Raw genomic sequence first — 25132 nt, forward strand, 5'->3', positions numbered from 1 at the left:
ATGGATTATCTTGGCAAAGGAGAAAGGCTCACTACCAGGGATGTAAACAAATTTGTGTACAAAATTTGAAAGAAAAAAGCTTTGAGTGCAATGGAACATTTGTGTTATTTTATTTCAGCTCATGAAACACTTTACATGTTGCGTTTATATTTTTGTTCAGTAAAGTTTAGATCAGCGACGGTATAAAATGTACAATTGTTAGCATTTAGTTAGCATTCGTTATGGGATATTACAGTGCCCCCTGTGTTCAGTGCCGGTATTACCGAATTTCACAGGATGTTTACAAGGTCGGTATGAAGGTATGACAATTTGGATACCGCCCAAGCATACCTTACACAAGCCAAGCTAATGACTTAGACTATATTGCAAATGAGAGATATTTTTGGTTGACAAAACGAGTAGCTATATTTTACTTTCAAAATAGAATTACAGAATTTCTATTTCTATTTCTATATATATATATATATATATATATTATTATTATATATTTTTTTTAATGAATTGCATACATCTTTATGTGTACTAACTAATATCTTACGCTAATTCATTTGGGTTTAAACACCTTAGGAAGTATAAACTCAAAGCACATTAACTAGAGATCGCTAACTAAATATAATACCCACTACTAGTAGCTATGTATTCATCCAACAGTAAATGTTATGTCCTAAAAATACATTGCAGTTGTAAGCTACTACCCAAGGCCTATACCCTCGCAACGGCAGGTGAACATTTTGCGCAGGCACGCCACTCCATATCTCAAAGCCATATCAAATATATTGGTTGTAAAATAGTTGCTATTGAGCTAAAAAAAAAAATGTACCCCTACAGAAAGCTGAGACCCTCCTCTCTTCGACAGGGACAAGAAGAATCCAAAGCTGTGTTTTTCCCACAATTGCATTTTGAAATGATCAGAATGCATTTTTATCTCGACCACATGAGGGGAGAGGAGAGTGGCTCGTTCATTACAGCAGCAGGCCCCACTGGGGGCACAGGCCAGATACTTTCAGTACATGAGGATATTGCACTTTACTGTTTGACCAAATCAGTTTTAGCCACCCCAAAAATTGAGTGAGGTGACAATGTGGAATGTGCTCTTTCTACACTTATCGGTGCACTTTAGTTGAGTTTTTTTAATGATCCATATGGCTGTCTAACTGATGACATAGTCGGCGCTGGGTTTGACTTTGAACGTGAGTTTGCGTGACCGGAGCTCAGCTTATCAGAAAACCAGGCCTATCTTGATAGGGCCAAAGGCTCATTACAGATTTTTAAAAATACAAATAAAATAAAAACATCTTAGCAGGCCCACGGGCCACCGGCCATGCCACCTTTCACCTTTCATGCCACCATTGTTTTATTTTTATACCAACTTTTTAGGGTGTGTGTGTGTGTGTGTGTGTGTGTGTGTGTCAATTTCGACCAGCTCACCCAACAATAAAAGAATTGTCCAGCCCCTCTGGCATTTGCCAGAATTGCCAGATGGTCAATCCACCCCTGCAAACAAGCAGACTCTCGCGCACATAGACACACACCACGTCTCCTTACAGAGACAGGGACAGAGATAGGGAAGGGACACAGGCAAACACACACAAAATGCTCTATGGGACCTCATCGCCACTGTTTGGACGCACGCGCAAACATACTGTACATACATACATACCATTGGCCGTTACTGATATAGGTACCATTTATTCAAATTTCATCAACAACAAACAGGGCATTGTTCCTGTCACTGTTACCATGGTGGCTTTATAATATTAACCAGTAATGGAGATGTCTGTGGCCGTGGTCAGTGCAGTGGTCCTTCTGATGAAAGGGGTTGGTCCCTTAGATCATTGGGTGGAAACAGGGCTGTGGAGCACACATGGCCCTGATCAATAATATAACACACGCGGCCCTGATCAATAGAGAGAAAGAGACACACACACACACACAGGCATGCGCATCACACACGACGAGTGTGCACAAACACAAAGACACTGACACAAACACTAACACACAGGCCAGATGCTGGCCCTGCTAACAGTGCGCTGGGCCATGCTGAGTTGGTCCATTGAAGTGTTTGTTTGTCCCTGTGGGAGGCCATGCCGATCACTGAACAGCCTCACTCACACACACACACACACACACTAATGAGGAGGGGGATGGGCACTAAACTATTTATTTTTTTATTTATCTTTAAAAATTAAAAAGTTTAAAAGTATACATATTTCATTTAACCATTAGGCCTACTTCTCCTAGGTAGGTTATTGTGATTGAGATATAACAGCTGAGCTGTGTTTTAGTGGCACTGACAAGGCATTATGCTTACAGTGGTACTTATATACAGGACTGAACTACTTAACTTACATAGACCATTTCTATAACTAGGCCATCCTCATTTCAGAAATGTGGCCTATATGCACTGAATCGAGCTATTTTAATGGGCCTTATATTAGATCAACTACAGGGTTAGCCTAATGCACTGTCCTTTCAGTAAGCGTAAGTCACATCCACAGCAAAACACACACACACGCACGCACAGAGAGAGCGAGAGAGAGATAGAATGCACCCTCCTCAAGGGACTTCCCTTGCTGAATCCACCCTCCATAAACCAAGCGTGCCGATCACCCCCCCCCCCCCCCTGCATACACACCGCACAACCGAGCACCCCGTCATTACCGTCCCAAAACGTCTCAGAGGGCCTCAAAGGGGAATGACACGTCAACCGCCACTGCCCCTCCCCCAACTCCCCCTAAAACACCATACAATTAGTGGGTCCCCAATGCTACACTGAGTCTATACTACTGCTCCGCTATGGGAGATCAATGCTACTACTGGCCAGCCAGGCACACCCTAACTCCTGTGTGCCTCTTCCCTTCCTCTCTCTCCCTTTGTCCCCCTCCCCCTCTCTCCTCCACTTCCATTCCTCCCTCCCTCCCTTTTGAGGACACAATCAAATCGTTGCTCCGAGGCCTCTTCAGAGTGAAGACAGTCATTATGCAGATTAAGCCTGGTGACCACTTCCTGTGTGTGAGAGGGAGAGTGGTTTCCACCACACAGGCACCAGACATCCCACGAGCCCTTGAGGCTGAGGACTTTTCCTATTGGCTGTCACATCCCTGATCACAAAACTCCCTCATTGCCAGGGCATTAGTCAAGGGACCACTGCAACACATCTATTTAGATTGAGAGTTTGGCTCAGTTGGTAGAGCATTGCGCTTGCAACGACAGGATAGTGGGTTTGATTCCCGGGACCACCAGTACGTTCAAAACTATGTGTGCAAACATGACAGTCGCTTTGGATATAAGCATCTGCTAAATGGTATATATTATTTATATGTGAATGAGACTTGACAGAGTACCAGTCAAAAGTTTGGACACACCTACTCATTGCAGGGTTTAACTTTATTTGTACTATTTTCTACTTTGTAGAATAATAGTGAAGACATCAAAACTATGAAATAACACATATAGAATCATGTAGTAACCAAAAAAAGTGTTAAACAAATCAAACATTTATTTTATATTTTTCAAAGTAACTACCCTTTGCCTTGATGAAAGCTTTGCACACTCTTGGCATTCTCTCAACCAGCTTCATGAGGTAGTCACCTGGAATGCTTTTTCTTAAAAGTACATTTGTGGAATTTCTTTCCTTCTTAATGCATTTGAGCCATTCAGTTGTGTTAAGGTAGGGGTTGTATACAGAAGATAGCCTTATTTGGTATAAGACCAAGTCCATATACGTGACCCGATTTAGGAAACTAGGCGTATGTCGCAAGTCGCGACTTCACAGGAGAGCCTTTTGAACGTAAAACATTTTCTTTTATCAAAATACGTTTTTTGGCAGAAATGCCTTCTCAAAAACCTTAATATCAAACTTGAATGTCATCTGTAAATACAAATAAAATTGTTAAATTGCGAGCCTAGTTGGTTTAACCACAGAGAAAGTCAACAAACTTCCTGCAGCCATGATTGGCAGAGATAATGAGTGGGCTGGCCAAGAGATGAGTTTGGATTGGTCTGCGGTGTTGCATCGCGTCTATAAAATGAGCTGCTCATAATGCCTTGATAAATCGTTTCTACTGCATTTTTTTAAAAGATAAAGTCATCATGGAGAACTGCAAATATGTTGCTGGCTTGCTAACTAACAATGAACCTAACGTGAAGCTTCCATACATGTATACAGGTAAGAATCTAGCTACAGATTCAGATATGATAAGTTTCTAATTTTGTCAAAGTTGTTATTGCAAGCTAGAGCTTGCTGTTAGCTAGCCAGCTGAAATTCAATGGCTGGCTTGCTAACTAACATTAAACCTAACGTGATTTGGTTAAATTTAGCTTACTATGACAATCTGTTTGTATTGCTAGTAACGTTACTCTATGGATTGGGATTATAGTTCATTTTTTTAGCTAGCTAATGTTAACGTGACATGTCTAAACAAAAGATCAAGTTACAGTTTGCTGTTAGCTAGCTAACATTAGGTGAGGTTAGGTGGCTGGCTTGCTTGCTAGCTAACATTAACTTACAGTGGGGCAAAAAAGTATTTAGTCAGCCACCAATTGTGCAAGTTCTCCCACTTAAAAAGATGAGAGAGGCCCGTAATTTTCCTCATAGGTACAACTTCAACTATGACAGACAAAATGAGGGGGGAAAAAATCCAGAAAATCACATTGTAGGATTTTTAATGTCCTCCACTCGTTACCTGTATTAATGGCACCTGTTTGAACTTGTTATCAGTATAAAAGACACCTGTCCACAACCTCAAACAGTCACACGCCAAACTCCACTATGGCCAAGACCAAAGAGCTGTCAAAATACACCAGAAACAAAATTGTAGACCTGCACCAGGCTGGGAAGACTGAATCTGCAATAGGTAAGCAGCTTGGTTTGAAGAAATCAACTTTGGGAGCAATTATTAGGAAATGGAAGACAAACAAGACCACTGATAATCTCCCTCGATCTGGGGCTCCACGCAAGATCTCACCCCGTGGGGTCAAAATGATCACAAGAACGGTGAGCAAAAATCCCAGAACCACACGGGGGGACCTAGTGAATGACCTGCAGAGAACTGGGACCAAAGTAAAAAAGCCTACCATCAGTAACACACTACGCCGCCAGGGACTCAAATCCTGCAGTGCCAGACGTGTCCCCCTGCTTAAGCCAGTACATGTCCAGGCCCATCTGAAGTTTGCTAGAGAGCATTTGGATGATCCAGAAGAAGATTGGGAGAATGTCATATGGTCAGATGAAACCAAAATGTTACTTTTTGGTAAAAACTCAACTCGTCGTGTTTGGAGGACAAAGAATGCTGAGTTCCATCCAAAGAACACCATACCTACTGTGAAGCATGGGGGTGGAAACATCATGCTTTGCGGCTGTTTTTCTGCAAAGGGACCAGGACGACTGATCCGTGTAAATGAAAGAATGAATGGGGCCATATATCGTGAGATTTTGAGTGAAAACCTCCTTCCATCAGCAAGGGCATTGAAGATGAAACGTGGCTGGGTCTTTCAGCATGACAATGATCCCAAACACACCGCCCGGGCAACGAAGGAGTGGCTTCGTAAGAAGCATTTCAAGGTCCTGGAGTGGCCTAGCCAGTCTCCAGATCTCAACCCCGTATAACATCTTTGGAGGGAGTTGAAAGTCCGTGTTGCCCAGCAACAGCTCCAAAACATCACCGCTCTAGAGGAGATCTGCATGGAGGAATGGGCTAAAATACCAGCAACAGTGTGTGAAAACTTTGTGAAGACTTACTCTGGATTTCTTTTTCTCATTTTGTCTGTCATAGTTGAAGTGTACCTATGATGAAAATTACAGGCCTCTCATCTTTTTAAGTGGGAGAACTTGCACAATTGGTGGCTGACTAAATACCTTTTTGCCCCACTGTATGTGTATGAGGTGTGTGTAATGTGTCCTCAGAATGCCATTTCGCATTGCTGGTTATTGCCTAATGTTAGCTAGCTAACTAGCTAACATTGAACCTATAGGCTAACTTTAGCTAGCTATGACAATGGGTTTGTATTGCTAGTTAAAGCTTGCTGTTATCTAGCCAGCTGACAATAGATGGCTGGCTGGCAACAGTAGCTAACATTACCTGTATGAACTTTGTGTAGTGATGTTCTCAGAATTCCATTTCACATCCATTGTATAATAATGCTAAAATCTTTGTATCTGGAATTTGTCTTTCAGCATCAATCATTATTACACGCCTGACTCTTAATCCATGCACTATTTTTTCACAAACTACAGAGTTGGGAAAACACGTGTGGACTTGAATTGTGATAACTGCAGTGTCCAAAACAAGAACAAGTCTGTGCTCTGGTATTGTGCCTGCTGGACCATGCACAAGCTCCACCGCAATCTGGACCTTCACTTCCTGATCACAGGCCACACCAAGTTTGAACCTGACTGGTGCTTCGGCCTCATCAAGCAGAGCTTCAGAAAGACCAGAGTGAACACCTTGTCTGAGATTGTTGGTGTTGGACAGCACTGTGACAGGGGTTAACATCCCACAGCTTGTTGGACTGGAGAATGGTACGGTGTTGGTGGAAAGCTATAGCTAGCTGGCAACAACACCTGACTCCGTACTTCAGGCTGCAGTACCAGCACTTCGGGTAAAAAATTGTTTTCATTGTATGAGGTTATTCTTATCTTAATTTGGGAGGTGAATTGATGTTGTGCAGGGTTGTAATGTCTTCTGATTTTGTGTTGTCATTCCCTGTTTTACAGTTTCGATGCCCTGGAGCCTGGTGTTGTCGCCAAGGAGTGTTCGGCCTGTTGGGACCAGGTTTCAGCTGAATGGGTGTCGACAAAGGAGTGCTCTCCAGTAGGTACCAAAACATTCAAAGGCCCTTTTCTAAAAAGTGAGTTTAAGTGTATCAACTTTCAAAGTAGAAATACCATCAAGCGCTATGATGAAACTATCTCTCATGAGGACAGCCACAGCAAAGGAAGACCGAGAGTTACCTCTGCTGCAGAGGATATTAGAGTTACCAGCCTCAGAAATCGGCAATTAACTGCACCTCAGATTGAAGCCCGAATAAATGCTTCACAGAGTTCAAGTAACAGACACATCTCAACATCAACTGTTCAGAGGAGACTGCGTGAATCAGGCCTTCATGGTCAAATTACTACAAAGAAACCACTACTAAAGGACACCAACATGAAGAAGAGACTTGCTTGGGCCAAGAACCACGAGCAATGGACATTAGACCGGTGGAAATCTCTCCTTTGGTCTGATGAGTCCAAATTTGAGATTTCTGGTTCCAACAGCCGTGTCTTTGTGAGACACAGTAGGTGAACGGAGAATCTCTGCATGTGTGGTTCCCACCATGAAGCATGGAGGAGGAGGTGTGACGGTGCTTTGCTGGTGACACTGTCAGTGATTTATTTAGAATTCAAGGCACACTTAACCAGCATGGCTACCACAGCATTCTGCAGCGATATGCCATCCCATTTGGTTTGCGCTTTGTGGGACTATCATTAGTTTTCAACAGGACAATGACCCAACACACCTCCAGGCTGTGTAAGGGCTATTTGACCAAGAAGGAGAGTGATGGGAGTGCTGCATCAGATGACCTGGCCTCCACAATCAACCGACCTCAACCCAATTGAGATGAGTTGGACCACAGAGCGAAGGAAAAGCAGCCAACAAGTTCATATGTGGGAACTCCTTCAAGACTGTTGGAACATCATTCCAGGTGACTACCTCCTGAAGCCGGTTGAAAGAATACCGAAAGTGTGCAAAGCTGTCATCAAGGCAAAAGGGTGGCTACTTTGAAGAATCTAAAATATATTTAGATTTTTTTAACACTTTTGGTTACTACATGATTCCATATGTGTTATTTTATAACGTTGATATCTTCACTATTATTCCACAATGTAGAAAATAATAAAAAATAAATGAGTAGGCATGTCCAAACGTTTGACTGGTACTGTATGTGATCGCACTCTCTCTTTTCTAAGGAGCATCATATTTTGAATACCTAGCTTTAGAGCCACAATGGAGCCAAATATTTCAGAGTTCATACAGGTGGCTTGGAAAAATGAGTCTTCATGAGTCATTAATACAACACACATTAACAAACGCTCACGTGTGTGTGACTCACCTGTGGACATAGTGCAGTTGGTGCACTGAGTCAATAGCCAGCACCATCTCAGCCAGGTAGAATCTAGCCATGTCCTCCGGCAACCGGTCTTCAAACTTACTAAGCAGGGTAAGCAGGTCCCCACCCACATAATAATCCATCACCAGATACTGAGGGGAAAGTATAAATGTTAACATCACTGACCATGTAGTGATAATAATATGATAGTAGCTGTGTGAGTAGCTGTACAAGTAACATTCTCTGTATTCCTCAACTTGTTCCCTCCATCTTCCGAACTTACTTCCTTCAGGTTCTACCCCCCCCTTCTCCTTACTCTCCTGTCTCATCCTGCCATTCTTTCATCCCAAACAGCATCACATTCTCTATATATTGCACTACTTATGACCAGAGTCTTTTGCCCCAGTAGAAAGTAGGGGCAGAAGGGTAAAGGGTGCCTTTTGCGATGCAAGCCTTGAAATGTGAAAGGGGGAAGGGCAGTCGGCTCAACAGTGGGAGCCAATGAGAGTCCATTAGAACGCTGCTTAGTTAATCAACTGACTCGTCACTATTCATTACCCAACTAATGCTTGAGTGGTCACCATATGAAACTGATTGACATACAGTATATTGAAAGCCTTTGAAACGTTTGGAGTTAGCGGAGATCTTACCAGGTTGTTGTCATCCTGGAAGGCGTAGTGCAGGGTGGTGATCCACTGGCTGTCCCCGTTCACCAGCACGTCCCGCTCCTCCCGGAAACACGCCGTCTGAGGGAGAGGACAGAGGACAACTGTCATACAAAGATAATGAATAGAATGTAGCTACTCTCATTGGAACTCACTGTGCGCCATCACTATTTGGTCCAACCCAGTGCTTCTTTTGGGCAGGAGCTCACTGGAACTGAGGACCAGCACCTCAAATTTGCTTCTGCTTGAGTTCCTTCGTCTCTTATAGAATACCAGCTAAAAAGTATTGCAGAGTTCCTTTACCTAAATAAAGGAAATGAGTACCGGCACCGATTTCAAATCAAAGTTAAGCACTGTTCCAACCTGTGTGTAATGAATTCCTGTGTCTGCTACTGGTGGGAAACATAGAGGTAGACTCAATAGATTCTATTTCTATGTGGGAAATCCCCTTTCAGCCCCTTTGGGGCTCAAGTATATCAATTCAATTACACTTTCTAACAATCTTATAACACAGTCAAATGTATATTTTCCATCCGTGTGGACAAAGCTCATTCTAACTCTATGAGCAAGCCAGCCTCTGTCCTCTGCCTGTAGCTAGACTACACTATATATACAGAGGTATGTGGACACCCTTTCAAATTGGTGGATTTGGCTATTTCAGCAACACCCGTTACTGACAGTTATATCAAATCGAGCACATAGCCATGCAACCTCCATAGACAAACATTGGTAGTAGAACGGCCTTACTGAAGAGCTCAGTGACTTTCAGCAGGGCACAGTCATAGGATACCACCTTTCCAACAAGTCAGTTAATCAAATTTCTGCCCTATTCGAACTGCTCAGGTCAACTATATGTGCTGTTATTGTGAAGTGGAAACGGCTAGGAGCAACAACGGCTCAGCCGCGAAGTGGTAGGCCACACAAGCTCACAGAACAGGACTGCAGAGTGCTGAAGCATGTAGCGCGTAAATATTGTCTGTCCTCGGTTGCAACACTCACTACCAAGTTCCAAAATGCCTCTGGAAGCAACGTCAGCACAAGAAGTGTTCGTCGGGAACTTCATGGAATGGTTTTCCATGGCTGAGCAGCCGCAAACAAGCCTAAGATCACCATGCGCAATGCCTAGTGTCGGCTAGAGTGGTGTAAAGTTCGCCGCCATTGGACTCTAGAGCAGTTGAAACGTGTTCGCTGGAGTGATAAATCACGCTTCACCTTCTGGCAGTCGGACAGACAAATCTGGGTTTGGCAGATGCCAGGAGAACACTACATGCCCCAATGCATAGTGCGAACTGTAAAGTTTGGTGGAGGAGAAATAATGGTCTAGGGCTGTTTTTCCATGGTTCGAGCTAGGCCCCTTAGATCCAGTAAAGGGAAATCTTAACGCTAGAGCATACAATGACATCTAATCTAGACGATACTGTGCTTCCAACTTTGTGGCAACAGTTTGGGGAAGGCCCTTTCCTGTTTCAGCATGACAATTCCCCCATGCACAAAGCGAGGTCCATACAGAAATCGAGCCCTTACCTCAACCCCATCGAACACCTTTCGGATGAATTGGAACGCTGACTGCGAGCCAGGCCTAATCGTCCAACATCCCTGCCCGACCTCACTAATGCTCGTGGCTAAATGGAAGTCCCCGCAGCAATGTTCCAACATCTAGTGGAAAGCCTTCCCAGAAAAGTGGAGGCTGTTATAACAGCAAAGGGGGGACCAACTCCATATTAATGTCTATGAGTTTAGAATGAGATGTTCGATGAGCAGGTGTCAACATTTGTTGTAGTTGTAGTAGATGGGTTAGAGACAGAGTTTGTTATTGCAGACAGTTTCCCATGTCAAGACACACTGTGGGTAGTTCTGGGAACTGCTACACACAAACACGCGCACATGCAAGCACACACACACACAGGGACCACTATGAACGTCTGCATGACCGTCAGGGGAGGCCAATGAGAAAAGCACAGCGCATTAACAGATATACTGTACACACCTCACATGGTAAAAATAAAAATAAAAACTTTGTGGTAATCAAATTCACATTTATTATTCGAAACTTTTTAATGAAAAAATTGAATGAAAATCAGGCTTCGCATGTTCTATGTAATGCATGTTTTATGCAAAAGCCAGAGTTACATAATGCTATCTCCAGTTAGCATTTAGCCCGGAGTCGTGTTGTAATGCAATTAGGCTTGGGCAATATAGCATTTATACTGTATCCCGGGGTATTACAAAACACTAATTGTATTATTTTCAATACCGTTAAACAACAATAATAACAATAATATTTGGGCGGTTGCAGGGCCCACACACCTCGCGGGGGGCTGCGTGCTTACGCCACTGCTTCTAAGTTAAGTACAACTATAAGAAATCCAAAGATGTGTCAAGTAAAATTTATCCAGCTCAAGCTATGCATTTGGTTTTCCTTGTGGGCACATTCGGTAGTACCGTATAACCCGGTATGGTACAGAGACGGTATGAAAATCTAGATAACGCCCAAACCTAAACGCAATGGCTGTTAGTATGTAGCCCTGAGGAATGCTGTAAAGCACATCTATCAAACTCATTCCACAGAGGCCCGAGTGTCTGCGGATTTTCGCTCCTACCCTTGTACTTGATTGATGAAGGTCACTTTTTTTTAACCTTTATTTAACTAGGCAAGTGAGTTAAGAACAAATTCTTATTTTCAATGACTGCCTAGGATCAGTAGGTTAACTGTCTGTTCAGGGGCAGAAGGACAGATTTGTACCTTGTCAGCTTGGGGATTTGAACTTGCAACCTTTCGGTTACTAGTCCAACGCTCTAACCACTAGGCTACCCTGCCGCCCTAATTAATTAGGAACTCCCCTTACCTGGTTGCCTTAATTGACAGTAAAAAACAAAGACCAGCAGACACTAGGCCTTCCATGGAATGAGCTATTGCTGTTAGCATTTATCCCTGAATAATGCTGTAATGTTATGGCAGTTAGCATATAGCCAGTGCTCACCTCTGCTCTCTTCAGCATCTCCCACTTGTTGAGGATCTTCATGGCAAACACCTTGTCTGCATTCTTCACTTTGACCACAGCAACCTACAGGAAACAGAAGAGAGAGGGAGTTAGAGGATGAGGGAGAGAGAGGATATGAGAGAAAAGTTTCCATCCACCATATTCATTACATCTACCCTGTCATGTTCATTACATCTACCCTGTCATGTTCATTACATCTACCCTGTCATGTTCATTACATCTACCCTGTCATGTTCATTACATCTACCCTGTCATGTTCATTACATCTACCCTGTCATGTTCAATACATCTACCCTGTCATGTTCAATACATCTACCCTGTCATGTTCAATACATCTACCCTGTCATGTTCAATAGGGCAAAGCCGTAGGACGAAGTTCAGGTAGAATCTCTGTTTCCCTTAGTTTCAGAACGTTCTCCCTACTGAACATGACCCACTCCTATTAGAACCGGGAAGGGGAGTGAACGAGGGCAGAAGGGAACATCTTTGTGGAATGAAATGCGTCCATACAGTCAGAGGACGAGAGGAGTAGGGGAAGAGAAAGGAAGAGGGACAGGAAGTGACCTCGGACACAGAGGCAGTGACCCCTGAGACACACCACCTGGATCCTCTTTTACACACACACACACACACACACACACACAGCTGGGATCCTTTTCGCTCAAGGGCCTTGACGTGCCACTTACAGTCGCACGGCAGCACAAATACACTGATTTCAAACTGGTTTGCAGCAGGGTAGTTCCATTTGATTTCAATAACTTTGACCTCATACCTTTTGATTTAAACACAACATTTTATACCTATTACCCATGGTAGAAGTGGTTGGAAAGTAACTTTTTGGATCTGAATGCCAAAACATTTAGATGATAAAAGGTGATCAAAGTTGACCCATTTTGCATATCACACCATTCCATAAGACATCCATGTCTTCATCACTGGAAAAGATAAAGGGTTGAGTTTGATATCACTTAAAAGCTTAAAAACAGGGCTGTCAAATGATTTTAGAATTCTTTGAAAAACATGTTTTTAAATGTAAAATTTTAAAATTCCCCCTTTAACAATACTTGTCTTCATTTTTCGAATATGTTTAGCTTAGACTCTATTTTCCATAATCTGAGGTGTTTGTGTTGTGCCCGCCATTGGTTGGGGAACAGCATGGTCCACAAGGTGGATGTCATACTACTAAAATGGGAAAATCTAAAAATGTAAACTTTCAAATGGTAGCACAAAGATGGTTGGAGGTCCACACATCAGAGAATGTTGACTTGAATGGGAATATCAGTTGTTTTAAATTATACTGTCAATTTGCCATAGGAAACCTATTAAAATCATAGAAATGTAGATACTAGAGTAGACATCCCTATTTTAGTTGACATTCGACGGTGGTTGGACCGACGGCCATCTTTGTGGTAGTAATTGGAAGTAACAACGTCAATTCAAATTAAACCGTCAATGATGTACCAGCTAATTGCAGTGGTCTAAAGGGATATGCCCATACTATTAATTATATTTCTATGATTGCAATGACACCCACCCTTTATTCAAAAGTATGCTGTGTCTCAACTGATGGCGTGCACAACACAAGAAACTCCGATTGTTAAGTAGGGTCTAAACTACAACATATGTGAAAATATATAGAGATTTTTTTTAAGTTTACGCGTTTAGATAATTGATGTTAAAGGATAAAAAAACAGTTTCTTCTTTTTATTACAAAATAGTTTGAAAACAATGTAAGCTTTAAACTATATCAAACTTAACCGTTTATCTTTTTCAGTGATTAAGACATGGATAACTCATTATTGGGTATGCAAAAAATACTACTACCATGGGCAAATATGTATGGAAGGTTTCCTTCAAATCAAAAGGGATACGGTCAAAAAGTGATTGAAATCAAACGGAACGACCCAGCAAGGATAGGACACCTAGCTAGTCAAGCTACTGCTAAGTGCTAACGTCTCTGACGCAACCACAGGCAGCCCCCATTGTTAGGCCTGAGTGTAGTAAACAAGAGCATTCCTAAAACGAGTTGAGTTGCAACGGGAGCAAGGCCAGATGACTTCAGCTAGCAGGATTCCTCCCTCCTGCCTGCCTGTCTGCCTGCCAGAAGACACAAGAGAAAGCCTTTTTCACTTCAGCTTCTCCGCAACTCCCTCCGTCCCCCATGGGAGGAATTTAAAGCACCAATCATCCACTCAGTCACACAAACACAAGGAAGCACGCATGTGCGCACACATACGCAATGCACACACACACACACACACACACACACACAAAAACTGTGTAGTCTGTAGTCCATTAAATGAGCTGGAGAAAAAGAATGAACGCTAAACGCAAATATAACATTCCCCTGCTGTTCGGGTTTCCTCCTGGTGAACTGATGGGAGGAAAGGAGAGGACTGTTCTTGCTACTGGCCCTGTGTATAGCGTATACTCCCTCCCTCCCTGTTTTCTTAGCTTTCACCACTCAAACATATGTGTGAGAGCTTGACATGCAGGGTGGCTGACTGGCTGCTCTACGCTGTAGTGATACAAAGAAAAATACATTCATCAGGAGAGCCAAAACATCACACACAGATGCCAAGCTCCCTCTCCCAGCTCACAGACAGACGCCATCTCTCTCCGAGTTGACAATGGGGATATGAAATAAAAACATCCTGCTCATAATTTGTTCTCTTTTCTTTTTCCACAGCTTCCCACTCCACACTCTTCCATAGGGTTGCCAGATCTTCCTGTCCCTTTTTCAGATTTCACAGGTTTTTCCTGAAATCCCATTTTGAGGATTCCCCTCCCTGCTTATTCCCTCCTGATTTATGTCATTCTCCAACTGGTATTTATGGAAAACAGGAGAACTTTGGAGAAGTTTTTCAGAAATACTGGTAGGGGTATTCCTCAAAAAATAAATAAAAAGTAACGAGGAAATGTTCCAGAATTTTGCAAAACTGCTACTGTGAATGGGGTCTTCCTGCGGCATTATGAGAAAGAAAGAAAAAAATCTGGTGTGTCGCTGCTAAATTAATATAGGGGAAATACTGGTTGCACTATGATGGCTTACCACTGGAAAGACATAAGATGGACCTCTGGCCAGAGACCTTTAAATCATGATGACTTCATAATCATTACATAGATCTAGGCCTAAGCTATGTCTTTGCCTGCCGGCCACTGGATACGGCTGTTGTTGTTGCGAATTGGCCTGAAAATGTATAGTGAACTGAATTAGACCTGTGATTGTAAATATATGTTTTTATGAATTAAACAACTCCAGCCACTTACTTTGTTGCTGCTTTTCCAATCAACTCAGTAGATTTGGATAGCATGTAGGCTAGGCTATATGAAATACACAGGCCTGCATGACACAGCACAGGAGACACAGAGACTAAAGGCGCCCGCATGCTTCCCATCCAAAACAGTTCAGGAACAGTTTGTGCATATATTATGACGAAATGTTGATCGTTTTGGCCTTCGACAAGTGTTTATTCAGCTGTTCATGGACACAAAAATATTTTGGGGGGCAAACCGAAATTCCGAAGCCGAAGTTGGTGATTGGTCAACAGTAGGGATTCTTCAATGAAGTGTTGTCCTTCAAAGATAGACGACTCGTTTTCATGCACATTTTTCACTTGAGAAATACTGCCCCAAACATCTTAGTTCGATGTAAAACTGTTCGAACTAAGATCTCCTTGGCAAAAACAGATAGATTGCTTGTATTACTGTATCTTAGATTAAGTCTGACTATTCTGAGGAAGGGTATACTGGCTACGGAGTTTCAAGATGGACAAACAGCACTAATGCCGATTTTTGTTTTCGTTTTCCAAGCGAAGGTCTTTTAAGGGTGTATACGAATACACTCGTTCAGTTCGCCTAGCCGAGTTTGACTAGGTGCCAGCCGAAACCGAATCTTGCGGAAGGAAACCTTTAGGCCAACCTCAACACAAGGTGCGATAAGAGATGCGGTACACCCCAGGGGCCTATATCAGAAATACAATAAGTAGAGGGTCAACTGTGAGGCTGTAGCTTAGCTGAACGTCAGAGCCACAGAAATAGCTCTAGCACGAGCGGACGCCGCTGCTAGCCTGACAAGGGGCTAAGGACCAGGGCACAAACATGTTTTTCTTTCATTCACTGTGAATTAAAACCCCAATAAAAATAAGTCTGAAACAGGCCATATGGACCTCAGCACTGGGTAGAGCGCCAACCAACCCATTCCACCACACGTGAATTCAAACACTATTCAAAATCTTTCAAATACTTTGAGCATTTTCTCTAACCTGCCTGGAACAAACAGGCGCCAAGACTGCTTTTACCCCCAAGCCATGAGACTGCTAAATAGTCAATTAATGGATACCCAAACTATCTGCACTGACCCCATCTTGCACTGACCCTTCGACCTTTCATTGTATTCGGCGCATGTGACAAAATTAGATTTAGATTCTTTTTGCAGTGTCAGATTTGCCAGTTTGAACTATTCTATTGGTCCATGAAGCAAGCCAAGCTCAATCAACCACAGACAAATTAGGCTATTTGAAATCATCTCAAATAGTATTGAACCCAGGTCTGCCAGCAGCACAGCAGCTAGCCTAGCAGGCTATAATATACAAAGACCATTTGTCATGTAACCTTACACGGCTGAGTTTCTGCTGCCATTGCTAGCTCGCCAACATTCCCCAGGTTTGACATCACTCGCAGTAGAAGACATAATAATAACTATATTTCAACTCCTGCCCTCGAGCCGCGAAGAAGAAAAATAAGGTTTGGTTTTAGTTGAATTTTATATAGAAAATCTTTCACAACGACGGTGATGAAAAGATTAAAGCTTTTTCTCTTACATGTTGAGTCATGCATATAGCATGTGGCCTAGTGACCCATGCCTTGCTGCTGGGATCACACTATGTGCACCAACTATCAAATAGCATATATATATATATATATATAGTCTTTGCATGCATTGTTCTGTTGTTGTGATTGTCTCTAGGCCCTATGTAGGCTACACTTGAAATGCTTTTTCCTTTGCTGATGTCTTGCAAGCTTTCTATTGAGGTTCAAACTTCAAAAATACTTCCCGGTGAAATCAGGTTATAAAAAGCACAATAAAAAAAGGCATAAAAAAGCACAATAAAAAAGGCACAAAAAACAACATACCTCTCCAAAGGCTCCTCGTCCAATCACCTTGAGGATCTCAAAGTCCTCTTTGTGCAGGCGCATCTGTTTCACCTGGGAAGTGAAGGGTTTGGCTGCAGGAGGAGAGGGAGAGGGAGAGGAGAGGAGAGGGAGAGGGAGAGGGAGAGGGAGAGGGAGAGGGAGAGGGAGAGGGAGAGGGAGAGGGAGAGGGAGAGGGAGAGGGAGAGGGAGAGGGAGAGGGAGAGGGAGAGGGAGAGGGAGAGGGAGAGGAGAGGAGAGGAGAGGAGAGGAGAGGAGAGGAGAGGAGAGGAGAGGAGAGGAGAGGAGAGGAGAGGAGAGAGAGGAGAGGAGAGGAGAGGAGAGGAGAGGAGAGGAGAGGAGAGGAGAGGAGAGGAGAGGAGAGGAGAGGAGAGGAGAGGAGAGGAGAGGAGAGGAGAGGAGAGGAGAGGAGAGGAGAGGAGAGGAGAGGAGAGGAGAGGAGAGGAGAGGAGAGGGAGGAGAGGAGAGGAGAGGAGAGGAGAGGAGAGGAGAGGAGAGGAGAGAGAGGAGAGGAGAGGAGAGGAGAGGAGAGGAGAGGAGAGGAGAGGGAGAGGAGAGGAGAGGAGAGGAGAGGAGAGGAGAGGGAGAGGAGAGGAGAGGAGAGGAGAGGAGAGGAGAGGAGAGGAGAGGAGAGGAGAGGAGAGGAGAGGAGAGGAGAGGGAGAGGGAGAGGGAGAGGGAGAGGAGAGGAGAGAGGAGAGGGAGAGGAGAGGGAGAGGAGAGGAGAGGAGAGGGAGAGGAGAGGGAGAGGGAGAGGGAGAGGAGAGGGAGAGGAGAGGGAGAGGGAGAGGGAGAGGGAGAGGGAGAGGGAGAGGGAGAGGAGAGGAGAGGAGAGGAGAGGAGAGGGAGAGGAGAGGGAGAGGGAGAGGAGAGGAGAGGAGAGGAGAGGAGGAGAGGAGAGGAGAGGAGAGGAGAGGAGAGGAGAGGAGAGGAGAGGAGGTTAGAATTCTGGGGACTTAAAATATTGAACTTGACCTGAGAATGCGCACACTAAAATAGTTGCGCATCATCATGATTTAATTCATAAAACAATAAAACAGCAAATCAGAAATGCATTTTTTAGGTGGATACTAGAAATCGGACACAAAGCAAGTGGCACACAACACAGGTAAATCCATTTGAATGTAATCATTTTTTGATGCCATTCCTTTTGATTTAAACAACAAAAACACTTTCCATACATGTTTTCCCATGGAAGAAGTAGTCAGAGCGTGACTTTTTGGACCTGAATGCCAAAAACATTCAGGAGGTAAAGGTGACCCATTTTGCATAACCCACCACAACGTGAGGCATCCATGTCTTCATCACTGGAAAAGATCAACGGTTGAGTACATCATCATTTAAAAGATTACAAACAGGAATTATTTTTTGTAATTTTTTTTTGGACCTTTTACGTCGATTATCAAAAAAAATGTGTTTACTCCCATTTTTTCTATAATTTGCACATGTTGTAGACCCTACTTCACATCTGACGTGTTTGTGTTGTGGAGACCAGTGATGTATATACACCCTGGATTATGTTTACTATATAATTGGCCATTGAGAGGCATTGAAGCCACTGGTCATCTAGTCTATATATAAATCATTGATTGAGACACAACATGCTCTTGAATGCAAGGTGGGTGTCATTTCAAATCATAGAAATATAATACATAGAATGGGCCCATCCCTTCATACCACTGCAATTTAGCTGGTACAGGTACACCGTTGACATTTAAATGTTCTAATTACCACCACAAAGATGGCTGTCATTCCACCAACCGTCGATTGTCTACATAAATGGCTATCATGTCTATTATATTATCTATATTTATATGATTTCAATAGGTTTATTATGGAAGATTGACAGTATAGTTTAAAACTAGAGATATTCCTATTCAAGTCAACATTATCTTATGTGTGGACCTCCAACCTGATATAAAATAAGGTCTAAGCTGCAACATTAGCTAATTGCCTTTTATTTTTGAGTTTGTGTTTTTAGATAAATGTAAAATAAAAATGTAAGGTAAAAAAAAAAAAAAATCTAATATATATTTTTTGGTCACTGTAAGCTTTTAAATTATATCAATCTGAACCCTTTACCTTTTCCAGTGATGAAAACATGGATGTCGCAGGGTATGCAAAATAATTCAACTTTGAGCACCTCTCTCTCTTTAATGTCTTGGTATTTAGATACAAAAAGTCACTTCCTGAGCACCACAAAGGGCACATTTGTACAGAAGGTTTCGTTCAAATCAGAAGGTGGTGCTGTCAAATAGGGATCGAATTCAAATGGATTTAGCCACGAGTAATGATTTCCGGTGAGTGTCCTCCTGCCTGTCAGTCCTGTATGCGGAGGGGTTGATATAGTGTCAATTTGTGATCATGACCGCTGAGATCTTTATCGTAAACCACAGTGGTCTGGAAGTGCAGAAGGCAGTTATAAAACTGTCTACCGTTACCCTTACATTTGACCTAGCCTAGGGTTCTGGGTGACTCACAAACGTAATCCGGAGTAAACAGACAAGCAGCATTTTCCCTACTTTGTCGAGGAAGGACATTCATCCACTTCCTTTTCTAATTTGGATCCTCCATTAAACCTGGAGGTAGACTGCCAGTTGGTTCAGCAGGGTCAGACTACCGAGCATCAGATTGGATACTATTGAACATAATACAGACCTATTAAATGCCTATTGGCCTATATGTTAGGATATAGCATGGGCCTACTGATGGATGGAGCTGATGATCTGTGCAGCATTTTGCTTAGGTGGACCCTTGTGCACAAGCAGAATACATGGGTCACATCAAATACTCATTCATTCATCCATCCATCCACTGGTTAGTGTTCCATCCTGGCACGGTCATCATGTGCCAGACTTATCCAAAGAGGCCCTTGACTCCCACTGTCAGACTCCCAGCCAGGCAGAGAACAACAGACCAAACCAACGCCCAACAACAACCTTTACTGATAAAGGAAAGGAAAGGGGCTTTCAGTTGCTCAGTGTGGTATGACGAATACCGATGTCCCTTCTTCAGTGTTTAAATATACTGTAAGAGTGCACGTCAAGTTAATGTCACATGCACAAGTACAGTGAAATGCTTTTCTAGCGAGCTGGAAACCCAACAATGCAGTACTCAATATCAATGTAGGACGAAAAAAAGAACATAGGAAAAAAAAGAAAGAAGAACACGAGAACTAAGTAAGCTACTGTATATCCAGGGTCAGTTCCAATACCATATTTACAATGTGCACAGATACTGGACTGACAGAGGTAGATACACTATAACGTACATACAAAAGTATGTGGACACCCTTCAAATGAGTGAATTTGGCTAATACAGCAACACCGTTGCTAACAGGTGTGTAAAATCTAGCACACCGGCATGCAATCTCCATAGACAAACATTGGCAGTAGAATGGCCTTACTGAGGAGCTCGGTGACTTTCAACGTGGCACCGTCATAGAATGCCACCTTTCCAACAAGTCAGTTCGTCACATTTTTGCCCTGCTAGAGCTGCCCTGGTCAACTGTCAGTGCTACATCTAGGAGCAACAATGGCTCAGCCGCGAAGTGGTAGAACACACAAGCTCACAGAATGGGATAGCTGAGTGCTGAAGCACGTAGCGCGTAAAAATCGTATGTCCTCGGTTGCAACACTCACTACCAAGTTCCAAACTGCCTCTGGAAGCAACGTCAGCACAATAACGGTTCATCGGGAGCTTCATTAAATGGGTTTCCATGGCTATGAAGCCCAACACAAGCCTAAGGTCACCATGCGCAATGCCAAGTGACGGCTTGAGTAGTGTAAAGCTCGTCGCCATTGGACTCTGAAGCAGTGGAAACACGTTCTCTGGAGTGGTGAATCACGCTTCACCATCGGGCAGTCCGGTGGACATATCTGGGTTTGGCAGATGCCAGGAGAACGCTACCTGCCCCAATGCATAGTGCTAACTGTAAAGTTTGGTGGAGGAGGAATAATGGTTTGGGGCTGGTTTTCATGATTCGAGCCCCTTAGTTCCAGAGAAGTGAAATCTTAATGCTACTACAGCATACAATGACATTCTAGACGATTCTGTGCTTCCAACTTTGTAGCAACAGTTTGAGGAAGGCTCTTTCCTGTTCCAACATGACAATGCCCTGATGCACAAAGCGAGGTCCATACAGAAATGGTTTGTGGAGATTGGCGTGGAAGAACTTGACTGGCCTGCAGAGTCCTGACCTCAAACCCATCTAACACCTTTGGGATAAATTGGAAAGCCGACAGCGAGCCAGGCCTAATCGCTCCAACCTCACTAATGCGCTTGTTGCTGAATGGAAGCAAGTAGCCGCAGCAATGTTTAAACATCTCGTGGAAAGCCTTCCCAGAAGAGTGGAGGCTATTATAGCAGCAAAGGGGAGACCACCTCCATATTAATGCCCATGATTTTGGAATGAGATGTTCAACGACACTTTTGGTCAGGTAGTGTATGTAGTGTGTGTGTGTGTGTGTGTGTGTGCGTGTGTGTGTGTGTGTGTGTGAGATGGAGTGTCAGTGTGTATATGTGTAGAGTCCTGTGAGTGTGCATAGAGACAGTGCAAAAACAAAATACAAAAAAATGGGGTCAATGATAACTAACATAACAATGATAACTAACAAAATGGCTACAGGGACAATTTTTGAAGTATTATGGCTTGGAGACAGAAGCTGTTCAGGAAGCAGAAAAAAACAGTCTATGGCAGTGGCTGGAGTCTAATGATTTTCCAGCCATTCCTTTCACACCACCTGATATAGAGTTCCTGGATGGCAGGGAGTGATGTACTGGGCTGTCTGCACCACCCTCTGTAGCGCCATGCGATCGAGGGCGGTGCCGTTGGCATACCAACCAGTGATGCAGCCAGTCAAGGTGGTCTCAATGGTGCAACTGTAGAACTTTTTGAGGATTAGAGGTCCCATGCCAAACCTTTTCAACCTCCTGAGGGGGAAGAGGCGCTGTCGCACCTCCTTCACGACTGTGCACACGTGTGGACCATTAAAGAACTTGAAGCTGTCGACTCGCTCTACTGCAGCCCCGTCGATGTGGATGTGCTCGGAGGGGAAAATGGTGTTAAACGCTGAGCTGTAATCAATGAACAGCATTCTCACACACAGGATTTCCCTCTTATCTAGGTGGGTGAGGGCAGTGTGGAGTGCAATTGAGATTGTGTCGTCTATAGGTCTGTTGGGCAGTATGCAAATTGGAGTGTGTCTAGGGTGTCTGGGATGATGGAGTTGATGTGGGCCATGACCAGCCTTTCAAAGCACTTTATGATTATAGTGAGTAATGAGTGCTGCAGGGCGGTAGTCTTTGTGGCATGAAACCTTAAAGTTCTTGGGAACAGGAATGATTGTGGTCAGTTTGAGACGTGGGGATTACAGACTGGGACAAGGAGAGGTTGAAAATGACCGTGAATATGCCTGCCAGCTGCTCTGCGCATGCTCTGAGAACGCACCCTGGAATACCAGTCCTGTAGCATAATCTCTGTTCTTGATGACCATTTCTCACCGTTAATTCCTGTGAACTCGGAAAAACGGCATGAACAATTTCTGGGGTTTCAACAAATATTTCACAAGGGTCTATTTTCCTTATGTCCGTCCACATTGTGGGAAGTAGAACGAGCCGATGCTTAGCTTGGCACACACTGGGCCTTTCTCCAATCCTTAATCTCGCAGTTACTATAACGCCCCAGTATCACCACCACCACTTCTTTACTTGTTGCATTGACTTAAAAAAAAAAGACACCGTAACTAGGCCTAGAAACAAGCAGTCTCGACACACAAACACCAGTCTCGCTCAAATTTACCCACGGGTCACGTGCCGTTTTGTCTAACAGGGAAGTAATGTACATTGTGACATCCCGCCCTTCTTACTCCGAGCTTCCAACAAAGACCATACAGTTCTGACGATACATCTTTACTTAACTATCAAAATATACGGGTCGGCCAAACATAGCAACGGTTGCAATGACAAGGTGTGGCGCAAGCCAGTTTGTGGCGCTTTAAAACGTGAATATCCAACCAAACGATGACTGACTTGGTGTTTGTTTTGTCCCCGACGGTTTTGCAGAAGCTTTCAAACTAAGTGACTTCACTGTTAGCAGGACAGAGCGCACATAACATTATGCACTCGCACTCAAAACAGCCATGAGACTTTCAGTTTCATTGGTTAGAAGCGCTGGCTGTGACTACCTATGCAACACAACTGGAAAAACATGAGTAGGCCCAACTAATCCAGTGACGGACTGGTTTATCCCAGACACAGATTATCAGACAGATCTAGGTCCATTCGAAGAAGTGAGTTTATTATCCACAGACGTGCAGCTGAAGGAAAACGTTGTACTACTGTAGACAAGTGTGTTCATTCAGCTAAAGAAACAAACGTCATGGTCTATACAGTAACCAGGTGTCACCCTAGGGCTCTGCACTTTCAATACTGTGTGTGTGTGTGTGTGTGTGTGTGTGTGTAAGCCTAGGCCTGTGTGCGTAAGCACATATGTGCGTGTTCATTTGAACGAGTCCCCCTCCATATGCACTGGCCTACATGTGCCAATGTATATTTGCTCTACCCTCCCCGTACTTGAAACAGGTACAGTAGAGAAGGAGAGAGTGTGTACTCAGACCTAAGAGAATCTTTCTTTCCCCAAATGATCATTCACTACAAAGAATTTGAAACTATTAAAAAAAACTAATAGTGTGAAGAAAAAAAACTCAAATGCGGCGTTTTGGCAGCCAAATGCGGTACTCGTCCTCCTCCCACTACCCGATGGGCCGCCAGTGAAAAGTACAGAATGTATCAATAGTATTTGCCGTTTTTGTTTTGTTTGGGCTTTCATGGCATGTGGCTTCTCAGTCATGTTAAAACAAGTCTACTACTATTACTTTTATTCATTATTATTCTCATTAGATGTTGTTAATGTTAATAACATTACTACTACTACCAGGCCCTACTATTATTATTGCTACTACGGTTAACCCGATCTTTGTAGTTTTATGTGTACTTAATTTAACTTGCCCTGTCAATAGTCTATTGAATTGAACTGAGTGAGAGAGACAGTAGATCCCACATCCAGGCAGCGCTGTGATGTACAGAGAGAGGGGACATCTGGAAGCCATAAGAGGGATTATTTACAGCCAGAGTGAGGTAATGACACAAAAATGCCACCTCCAGAGGAGGAAAAGAGGGAGAGCGAGAGGGGCCAGATCTGGGAATGGCTTTTCATAGCACTACTGGAAGGATGTTCCTCATAATAAGTTCGACCTTGTAAGATCTTGGCTTTCATACTTTTGGAATTCTCGACGCGGCTCACGCCATTTCCCCAACCGTCATCACATTCAAAGGAAGAGAAAACGTGTAGCTGTCACAATGGGACGCAGGACTAACGCGTCTTTGTCTGTGGACTTCAACAGTTCTAACCAGCCGTTGGAACCAAAATTATTTTCCAACAGTTTTGTTCTGAACAGAACCATACTTTTTCCCCGTTCTGTTCCGACCAGCGAAATGAAGTTCTGAACCGGAGAGAACACCCAATAAGTACTGGTTTATATCGTTCCTTTCTGTTCCTTTTTAAACATCTGAAATAAAATATTTTTAAAAATATTTTTAAAAAGTTTAGGTCAACATTAAATTTGTTCACCAATCAGTGCAGGTAGAGTAGCTTGCTATGAAGCAGGTAAGCGATAGTTGTAGGGCATAAGATGCGACTGATATTTTGTGGGTAGGTAGAGGGCAAGAGAGGGTGATGCGGGAGGTTTGGCTTGAAGCACCTGGGCATGAAGGGATTTCTTTTCACTTCAGAGTTGGCTTAAAGTTGGACCAGAGTAGGCTAGCTAGCTAACAAGCTTGTGTGTGGAGAGCGACACGACATTTGAAATAATGATCATACCATTTTCTATTTAATAAATCCAATGTGAAAGGAGATCACTATAGTATCCTTAACTAGTACTGAAAAAGTGAATCCCTTCTTTTCTCATTTAAAATGTGACAGTGGGGGTTTTGCATGGGTGCTTTGTTGCGTTTTTCATCCCAGTAGGAATGAACATTTTGGTAAATTTTGTTGCCGACTAACCAACCCCCATTAACCGGTTAACAAACAGTTAAATTCATTGCAAACAGTAAAATTAGTGCCAATGGAAAACCCCATGCATGGAAGGAACAGACAATGTTCATTAAGAGCTTAAAAAAATACATGTGACAATAGCAATCCTCTCATATTATTAAACATACA

The 25132-nt window shown here is 43.3% G+C and overlaps 1 protein-coding gene across 9 annotated transcripts in view; it reads right to left on the reverse strand.

Annotated features, from left to right (window-relative positions):
• The window catches only part of cdc42bpab (CDC42 binding protein kinase alpha (DMPK-like) b), a 94871-nt gene that overhangs the window by 44305 nt on the left and 25434 nt on the right, over positions 1-25132 (reverse strand). For all 9 annotated transcript variants that reach the window (XM_020496850.2, XM_031837469.1, XM_031837464.1 and 6 more), the window contains exons 2-5: positions 16895-16986; positions 11738-11821; positions 8742-8837; positions 8095-8243 (exon numbers count right to left, since the gene is read on the reverse strand). In XM_020496850.2, coding sequence (XP_020352439.2) covers positions 8095-8243; positions 8742-8837; positions 11738-11821; positions 16895-16986 — 421 coding nt within the window. The remainder of the gene's footprint in view (positions 1-8094; positions 8244-8741; positions 8838-11737; positions 11822-16894; positions 16987-25132) is intronic.

The sequence above is a fragment of the Oncorhynchus kisutch genome, linkage group LG12 (assembly GCF_002021735.2).
Source record: "Oncorhynchus kisutch isolate 150728-3 linkage group LG12, Okis_V2, whole genome shotgun sequence".
Classification (NCBI taxonomy): domain Eukaryota; kingdom Metazoa; phylum Chordata; class Actinopteri; order Salmoniformes; family Salmonidae; genus Oncorhynchus; species Oncorhynchus kisutch.